The sequence below is a fragment of the Cebidichthys violaceus genome, unplaced genomic scaffold (genome assembly GCF_023349555.1).
Source record: "Cebidichthys violaceus isolate CVI_PGR_0920_01 unplaced genomic scaffold, fCebVio1.0.p SCAF_3, whole genome shotgun sequence".
Taxonomy (NCBI): Eukaryota; Metazoa; Chordata; class Actinopteri; order Perciformes; family Stichaeidae; genus Cebidichthys; species Cebidichthys violaceus.
In genome coordinates this window covers 579,104-589,538 of record NW_027176483.1, presented here as the reverse complement: position 1 = coordinate 589,538, position 10,435 = coordinate 579,104, and the positions used below count along the sequence as shown (strand labels likewise).

Sequence of the window (10,435 nt, the reverse complement as noted above, 5' to 3'; positions counted from 1 at the left end):
CTAAACAAAGAACGGATGAAAGCACTTTTGGTTGTGAGTCGAGGACGGTTATCAAAGAATTGGGACGTGTTCTTCTGAATTATTCTGTTTCTTCATTTACTCTGTTGCGTTGTCTCTCTTCTAGTCTATAGAAACACCGGACACAGGCGGTATTTACGCGAGTTCGGTTTTCACGCTGGTTGGCTTTTTGTCTTCCTAGGCCGGGGAGCTACGTGGGATTCCTGACAGTTAGCTAGTTCTCCATTGGCTACAGTAGCTTTTTATTACCAGACCATCTAGTTACACCACGATAAATGTCTCCTCCCACCCCTAGGTTCCTTGCTACGGTTTACCAATGTTGGGCAACAATTTCAAGGAGGATTTTTGCAAAGGGGTCCAGTTAACGTAGGTTCACTTCACCGAGCAAATAGACGAGTTAACTACTCTGAGGCAGGTAGTACCTGTGGTGGACTTCCCCACTGTGAACAGCCTCGTTTGTTTTATTTTGTATCGTTTTAATGTCTATCACCAGTCTCAAGTTTTACAGGAAGAATACACACTCACCTTCACGCCACAGGAAGGAGCCTCGTCTTAACGCCGGGTCAGCAGGGAGTTCATGTGTTGCACAAAGATGTACTCAGAGACAGAGGTTGATTTCTCTATGTCCCTTGAGTGGGTATATCAGAGTACTTTTATTTATTTTACAGGTTTATTCAACAATTACAACAATTGTACATTAGGTCCTTATAAGGTCTTGTTGTTTATGCTACCAGGAAGCCTGTTGGTATGTCGAGTGTACATTTTGTCCTAGTACAGAGTCTCTGTTTCTTGTAACGGAAGAAGCAGCCTGCAGGCATGAGGTGCTTTCTGTGTAAGTTCTGTGTGTGTGTGTGTGTGTGTGTGTGTGTGTGTGTGTGTGTGTGTGTGTGTGTGTGTGTGCCATTGATAAGCTTTAATACATGTGTTATTGCAAGCAAGCACAATATGATTTTGTGTTTACAATTTTATACGTTCCTCTCAACAACTCGTATGGTGTTTTACAACATCTGATTCTGACTATTAAATATTATTAGCCTCGATGAAAGCGTCTTTTGCTCCGTTGGTAACAGTTTCTCTGATTTGTCTTCTAGCGGTGCTGAAGTCTCAACACGTCGTGTTCCTCCTTCGGGGTTACTCCAGGTTTCTGGGGATGCATCCTTGAATCTCGATGAGCTCGGGCCAGCCGTCGTATTTATTCGTTGCACCGTCGTTCTTCATGTGCTGAAACAGAGAACAACCAGAAAACGTCTGTTTGTGTTTGTTGATTCATCGATTAGTTCATCGAGAGAGAAACGTTCTCTGGTTCTCTCTTATTTGTCTTCATATACTTCATGTGTGACAGTAAACTGATGATATTTCAGATTTGGACTGTTGGCTGAATAAAACAAGCAGCAGGAAATGATTATAAACACTTTATTAACATTTTATCAAGAACATAATTGTCAAATCAATCAATAATAAAAGTCATAGTTACTTTCAGCTGTATTACTCTTTTAACAATAGTTCAATATCTCTCGCTCAGACGCTCATGTCTGTACTTAGCTTAGCCAGTTAGCTTAGCTTAGCATAGTGGCAGGTTGAACACGTTAATGTGCTTTAATGATGACAGATACATGACTTTAAGTAGAAACCTTCCTGTGACTCATCCTCAACATCTTGTCTGTTTGAAAACTTTAGAGATTAAATAAAACTTTATTGATCAGAGGGAGACTGTTGTGCAGAAGATGCAGAGAGAAGTAAGAAAGACTGCTAAAACAATAACTAAATATAAACAAAGAGAATCAATAAGTTACAAAAACCGAATGAACAGTAAACAAAGAGACAACATGAGTGTGAGTGGATTAGTGGTGAACCCAGAGAAGATTAATCCACATGAAGAACAGGAGATGGATTAGTGGTGAACCCAGAGACGATGAATCCATATTAAGAACAGGAAATGGATTAGTGGTGAACCCAGAGAAGATGAATCCATATGAAGAACAGGAGATGGATTAGTGGTGAACCCAGAGAAGACGAATCCATATGGATTAGTGGTGAACCCAGAGAAGATGAATCCATTTGAAGAACAGGAGATGGATTTGTGGTGAACCCAGAGAAGATGAATCCACATGAAGAACAGGAGATGGATTAGTGGCGAACCCAGAGAAGATGAATCCATATGAAGAACAGGAGATGGATTTGTTTTGAACCCAGAGAAGACTAATCCATATGAAGAACAGGAGATGGATTAGTGGTGAACCCAGAGAAGATGAATCCATATGAAGAACAGGAGATGGATTAGTTGTTACCTTCTCAAAGTTGCTCTGTGCTGACGCTCCTTTCCGTCCAACAAACACCCAGTTATCTCGGAATCCCAGAGACTTCACAGAAGAGCTCCCCAGCTCAGAGATCAGCTGCCTCGCCTCCGCAGTCAACCTGATCAATACACACCAATACAAATCAATACACATCAACACACATCAATACACATCAATACACATCAATACACACCAATACACACCAATACACACCAATACACATCAATACACACCAATACACACAAACACACAGAATGGATCAATACACACTAATACATCAATACACAACGATACACACAGGATGGATCAATAATAATAATATGACGTTAATTAATGTATTAATACTGTTAATAATGTTAATCATGTTCATGTATTAGTGATTATGTTGATAGTGTAATAATAATATTAATACTGTTAATGTATAAATAATATTAATCATGTTAATGTATTAACAATGTATTAATAATGCATTCATAATGTACTCATAATTTATTCATAATGTATTCACAATAATAATAATATTAATGTATTCATGGTTTTGTTAACAATATTAATGTATTTATAATAATAATAGAGTTAATGTATTAATAATATTACTAATGTTAATGTATTAGTAATATTAATAATGTAAATGCATTAGTGTTAATGTTAATACATTAATAATGTTAATTGTAATGTATTAGTTTTAATGTTATTACATTAATAATGTTAATGTAAATGTATTAGTAATAATGTTAATAATGTTAATTTATACATAATGTCAATGTTTTAGTAATAATGTTAATAATCTTGATGTATTAATAATGTAATGTATTAGTGATAATGTTAATAATGTTATAAATGTTGATGTGTTAATAATGTTAATAATGTTGATGTTTTAGTAATAATGTTAAGAATCTTTATGTATTTAATGTATTAGTGTTAATGTTAATAATTTAATAATGTTAAGTTTAATGTATTAGTAATAATGTTAATAATGTTAATTTATACATAATGTCAATGTTTTAGTAATAATGTTAACAATATTTATGTATTAATAATATTAATGTATTAGTGATAATATTAATGTTAATGTATTTGGGATAATGGTAATAATGTTAATGTATTCATAATATTAAAGGGCAATTGTGGCTTAGTGGCGACTGTAGTTAAGTGGAGAGCAGGGACGTCTTTCAAACAGAGGATCGGTGGTTCGATCCCCGGCTACATTTCAATGTGTCCTTGAGCAAGACACCTATCCCCAAAATTGCTCCCGTAGTAGTTCCTACTGTGTAGAAATATGATAAATTCTGAATTGTAAGTCGCTTTGGATAAAAACGACTGTAATGTTAATGTTTTAGTAATGTTAATGTATCAGTGATAATGTTAATAATGTTAATGTTTTTGTAATAATGTTAATAATCTTCATGTATTAATAATGTTATGTATTAGTGATAATGTTAATAATGTTTATAATGTTTATAATGTTAATGTGTTAATAATGTTAATAATGTTGATGTTTTAGTAATAATGTTAATAATTTGTAAGTATTAATAATGTTAATGTAGTAGTGATAATGTTAATCATAATCAATGTTGACGGCAGACGTAAAAGTAGGGGAGACGTTTACTTTGTTGATGTATCGTCGAAGGACGCCATCAGCACCACATGTCCCATCTCAATGCTCTTCAGGAACTCGATGAGAGGTTTCACATCTGGAACACAAACATCCCGTCAAACTTTGAACTCTTTCTTGGAATCACCTAAAGAACCACATGGTAATAAATCAGTTCCTACGTACCGCCACTATACATATTAAAGGTACCCGTCTTTATGACTTCTCCGGTTTTATCTGTTGAAGACAGAGACTTTAGAGACTCTTCCATCAGAGATCATTAAGAAGCACTGACAGAAGTGATCCAGCTGGTTCAACACTCACTGTTCATTAGAACCATGTTGAGTCCATGTCCAGCGTTGTTCAAGACCGCTCCAAGAACCCTGAGAAGAGTTTGATCTACTGTATGAAGGCAAATCACTGTCAAAATTGGCGAGCACAAATGAGATCCACACGTGCGCATGAATCAAACAGCCGAGCGCGTATTTTACTTTGACGAGCGCTTTTACATCACTCCGCGAGCAAAAGTCCCTCTCGCGAAACTTTACTCTGCTTTACTCTGCTCGCTCGCTTGCAGTTTTTCTTTTTGACAATAAGTGGGCGGACCTAGTCTCTACATCTAATTGGTTATAATCCTCGTCCCTCGCCTCTGACACAGACGCTAGGTCTGTTAGAGGTGGTTTTCAATCCGCCACTGAACACTACTCCAATACATCGTAGAATGTTCTACATTTGTCTGACAGGTTTTGTAAACTTGTCAGACTGTAGAGGCTGATGAAATACAAATTATGTTAATAGTGTTTTGAAATACAATAATTAAAAATGTGTTTTTCTTGTAAATGGAGTCAAGTTGCTCAGATTGGTTTAAATTCACGCACCATTCTATTACAGACAATGTGTGTTTGATAGTCAAACATCTTGTGATAAACTGCTAAAAGAAGCTCTTTGATCTTAATTGATTAACAATCTGACCTGAGCGCCCCCACCGGCGGGGGCAACGCATGCATCCAAAAATGAATCCACTCATAACGTGCACTCATCAGTAAGGAGTATAATGATGTCGCATAGCTGCTCAAACTGCAGCTCCTGCGCTACAAAGTCATCTCAGCTGTTTGTACAAACTCTAAACACAACATATGACAAAGCTACGTATAATACCAAGTAATACAATTGATATAGTGCCCCCTAGGCAGTCCCATTCGCCACATTTATGCCAATAACATTATGAAAAATTAATTCAATGCTAACACCCGTTAGCTCAGGAGATCGCTAGCGACCAGACGGTCGCAGGCATTTTTTTCACATTCCGCTACAACACAGCTTCGCAGTTTTACTTACAAAACAAAGCCATCATCATAATCCGCATAATCGATCACATCATGAACCAGCTCCTTACTTTGAGATGTTCTGCAGCAAAAAAAAAAAAAAATCCGTTCATGTTTACTGTCTATCTGTTCAGCTCATCACCCTCTGTGTGAATTCAAAGCCGGCGCTGCCATTGTGTGCCTCGTGTGCCTGCTAGCGGAAGGGGCGGGGTTATACATCTCAGCAAATCGGATTTGAGAAATTTGACATTTGGGTAGTTTTTTATTCTGATTAGCTAACGGATTCTGTCAATCAAAGTCACGTTAGGTTGTTTCAACAGAGCAGGCTGTGACGCGTCTATGGAACGTTCATTGGGTCAAATCGGCCCTTCACGCAGGCTGAAAGGCCCTGGAAGAAAAAAAAACTGGAATTCAGACGATAAAATCCCATGGATGACAAATATTAACAGTCTCAGAGAGGATCCAGGCTCTCAAAATGATGCCAAACTGCTGCATATGGATAGATTGAACACTATTAGTGATAAAAGAAGTGAAATATATAATTATATAATATATAAAATTACAATGAAACAGCTGGAACAAGATTACATTTTGGTTGACCTCGTTTGACCTCTCTGTACTAGATCAAGATGTACTAGATAAAGCTTCACTTTATCAAAGTAAAAATGTGTTTAGAGACCCTCAACATATAGTTCTATGATCTGGGAGAGCTTGAAAGCTCGTATCTACATGATTTTTAATGAAGAAATATCCTGAAATTGCTTTTTTTCCAGTCGGAAATTTGAATTTTCAATTTGTGCTGTGTGCCATCTTAATTTACTCTTAACCAGTAACATATATACTGATATTTACACATATCAACACATCTCACAAGTGTTAGGGTTATTTTAATACCAAAAGTATTAAAATAGCCCTTACAGTTACAACGCTACACTCATTATCGTATGGGTGTGCTATTTTCGAGCAATGGGCTTAAAGATCAATCTAGGGTCCAAAAAAGTTAAACATGATGTGATCATATTTAATCATACTGGTGTATAATGTAGTTGTATATAATATGAGCAACAATTTGGACCCGCTCAAGAATCTGGATCCAGGGTTAGGAACCACTGTTTCTATATTAACTTTTTGCCCAACTTCAATCACTGACAAGTACTTAGTGGATGAAAAAGTATTCAGATCCTTCAGTGCAGTAAACATACTAATACTGATGAAACAATCCATTACGAGTAAATACCTGCATTCAAAACCTTAGTCAAGTATGTTATTACCAGCAAAATGTATTTTAAGTGCAGAAAGTAAAAGTACCCGTGCAGTAAGATGTACATTATTACTGCACGGGTAGTGTAATCTGAAAATCTCTGAGAATCTGAGTCCGTCACAGTGATATCTGGTCTGTCCAAAGACGAGGATTGTAACCAATTAGATGTAGAGACTGGGTCCGCCCACTTACTGTCAAAAAGAAAAACTGCAAGCGAGCGAGCAGAGTAAAGTTTTGCGAGAGGGAATTTCACTCGCGGAGTGATGTAAAAGCGCTCGTCAAAGTAAAATACGCATGCGGCTGTTTAATTTGCGTGGATCTCATTTGCGCTCTCGGATTTTGACAGTGATTTGCCTTCATACTACTGTAACTACCAGCTGGCATCAACACGACAAGGAAGAGCAAACAAATCCAACCAGAGCTGAAGGGGGACCAGATGGACCAGAAAGACCAGAGAGACCGGAAGGATCAGAAGAACCAGAAAGACAAGCAGGACCAGAGAGACCCAGTAGGACCAGAGGAACCAGAAGAATCATAGGATCAGAGGAACCAGAGGAACCAGAAGGATCAGAGGCCCAGAAGAACCAGAAGACCAGAGGAACCAAAGGACCAGAAGAACCAGAAGGATCAAAAAGACCAGAAGAATTAGAGGACCAGAAGACCAAAAGATCCAGGACTAGAAGACCAAAAAGGAAAGACGGACCAGAAGACCAGTTGGACCAATGGACTAGTGTACCAGATCAGTATCACCAGCTGACTCACTAACACATTCACAGTGTGAATTTTTCTCACTGAGATAAAAACCAGGAAGTGTTTGAGGAGAAAGTTCTCTGGGTGAAACACTTACAGCTTGTTTTGGAGGCAGATCTTTGCAGCCATGGCGTTGGCGGCTCCACTCTGGATGAAGAAGCTGAAGGAATCCACCGGACAGTCTCTGATACTGCACCATCGACCTGGAGAGGAAACACCGATTAAATCCCCCATCAGATCAACTTGATCCTGATCAGGTTGAATCTATCACTGACCTTTAGAGGACGTCTTGGACTTTTCAGATCCTCCAGATCCTCCAGATCCTCCAGTTCCTCCAGATAAAGAACGACGAAAATCCTCTGGAACAACAAGAGTTAAAACAGATGTTTAGTGAAGTAAACATCTGTCTTCTGAATATCAACAGCTAACCTGCTGACTCGGACAAAGTTTGTAGTTCTGTCCTTCGAGGTCGGCTTGAATTCAATTCAGTTAAAATAAATCTGCTTCAGCATGAATCACATATTAATGTTCAGCTGAAGCCTCATATTTACTTCCAAGTTCGTCCAATTAAAAGTGAGAATCTTCCAAAGTAGGAAGTAAGTATTTATGAAGTTTCCTCTTTGTTTTCCCAAAGATCATCTCTTCTATGTTTAACTAGAAAATTCATCTTTATGCAGACGATACTGTATTATAGTGATGATGTAACCAAGTACTTTTACTCAAGTACTCTACTTCAGTACAAATTTGAGGTACTTTTACTTTACTTCAGTACTTTCTTGTCCTCCACTACATCTCAGAGGTACATATTGAACTCACATTATTTGAGCACAGAGTACATGAAGCCTGATTAATCTAACTTCCACTGGTCATATCAAAGAAGATACTACAAAGATACTATGTAGTAAACGTATATTATCAAAACAATCAGAAAAATGTCTCCAATAAGAACACATTGATAGCAGAACTCAGGACTGAGCTGTCAAAAGTACCTGTGAAAGCTTTGAATGGGCTGCTGGTTTCCTGCAGGATTAGAGCCATGACAACAGCTGCTGTCACCAAAACCAGCACGATCCTTAAAACCTCTGCAAGAGACAAAGGGAGATAAACAGAGACAAAGAGAGACAAAGAGAGACAAAGGGAGACAAAAAGAAACAAAGGGAGACAAACAGAGATACCAAACATCAGACTGCAGCTCCACCAGTCGGACGAGATCTCAACAGAACGGAGGAGCTGAGAGACTCAGTTGACCCGGTTTCGTGAGTTTCAAATGAGTATGTTGGATATGAATACATGAAGAAGAGTATGTTGGATATGAATACATGAAGAAGAGTGTGTTGGATATAAGTACATGAAGAAGAGTATGTTGGATATAAGTACATGAAGAAGAGTATGTTGGATATAAGTACATGAAGAAGAGAGAGAAGAACTTCTTCTTCCCTCTGAGATAATTCAGACCTCTAAAAACTACTTCATTAAACATTGTTTTAAAGGTTCATGGGACAAAACAAGATTGGTAACAACTAGAATGATGGGTTTAATTTTTAATTGAATTCTAAAAATGATGGAAAACCATATTTTATGTATGTGAAGAACTTAAAGTTTATTAAGTTTATTAAAATCCGTGTGTTTGAAGTCTGTCTCGTCACAAACAATCTTTGTGAAAAATATGAATTGAGTCTATTATTATTATATATTCCTGTATCTTATATCGTCTATTTTACACTTTTTGTATCGTCTTGAGTTTTCGTTTTATCTTTTCTTTAGTTTCCTGAACACAAAGTTAAAGTTCCGTGTCAGAAAATATGTAAAAAAAATATATAATTATTTACAGAACTAATTATAATATTAAATGTTTCCACCACTGCCAGTTTAAAATCAAATACTAAAACATTATTATATATTTAAATGATAATAATAAGACATGAACACGGAAACTATGACACTCCTTCATGTGTTTATCAGTGACGTATCAATAAGGAAGTAAACCTGTTATGAAACACACACACACACCCCTACACACACATTCACACACACACACACACACACACACACACAATGAAAGCTTACTTCCTTTGAAGTGTAATCGTCCTGTCATTTTTGTTTTTCCTGTAAAAAAGAAAAAAGAAAGTTGTGTAGAGGGTGAAGACTTTCGGACGAATCCAGATTGTCTGTGTAATAATCATCATCATCATCATCATCATCATCATCACTCGGTTTCCTGAACAGGTGCAACAACACGAGCAGGTCAGAGTACTTAAATTACACAAAGGGAGCAACTGACAATTTTTCTCATTATTATTAATTAAAAATACCAATTATCATTCTTATTAAATATAAAAAGAGACACATTAGATTTGATATCTTAACTAAGTGAAACGGAAATATTCACGACTGAACTGTTATTTTTAGCTCTTTCTCTTACCTGTGCAGGTATCTTATCTCCAGCTCCTCACTCACTGCCTCCGTTTGCTCATCAACACTAGAATAAATGAAACGAACAGAGAAGTGAACTGACCCACTCTGACCTTGAACATGTCTCTCTGACGACGACGGCTCTGAGTGAGTCTTTGAGAGGCGTTCAAATGCCAAGATAAAACCTGCCGATCCTGTTCCTCCTCCCTGAGCATGAACCAGAGAGTCCACATCGCTAAACATGCAGCCCTGAAGGTAAACTCAACACTCTGAAATATGATCATTAAACAAGTTCTTCATCTGACTTTTAATCTGTTTAAAATATAAAGTGGAAGAGCACCATGCTGATTAATGAGAGTTATTAAACAGTAATGATGTCATGATAACTTACTTTCATGGATGGATCACTGAACAGGCTCAGGGGCCCAAAGCGTCAGGGGCCCCTCTAGACTTCACCTGCAAAATATCACTTGAAGAGACAAGAACGAACCAACAACAAAGAGACACTAAACAACTACAAAGAGACACAAAACAACTACAAAGAGACACAAAACAACTACAAAGACAAAACATCTACAAAGAGACACAACCCAACTACAAAGAGACACAAAACATCTACAAAGAGACACAACCCAACTACAAAGAAACACAAAACAACTACAAAGAGACACAAAACAACTACAAAGAGACGCAAAACAACTACAAAGAGACACAACCCATCTACAAAGAGACACAAACCAACTACAAAGAGACACAAACCAACTACAAAGAGACACAA

General features: G+C 37.3%; 1 protein-coding gene across 1 annotated transcript; it reads right to left on the bottom strand.

Moving 5' to 3' along the window:
- Positions 1–629: 629 nt before the first annotated feature.
- Positions 630–9,781, bottom strand: LOC137881375 (protein FAM3C-like). Its single transcript, XM_068723296.1, has 10 exons — positions 9,668–9,781; positions 9,313–9,351; positions 8,235–8,327; positions 7,521–7,604; positions 7,343–7,448; positions 4,234–4,292; positions 4,096–4,146; positions 3,925–4,009; positions 2,307–2,433; positions 630–1,239 (listed from the first exon to the last, which is right to left on the bottom strand). The coding sequence occupies exons 2-10, from the start codon at positions 9,338–9,340 to the stop codon at positions 1,150–1,152; spliced, it is 723 nt and encodes a 240-aa protein (XP_068579397.1). The 5' UTR covers positions 9,341–9,351; positions 9,668–9,781; the 3' UTR covers positions 630–1,149.
- Positions 9,782–10,435: the final 654 nt, after the last annotated feature.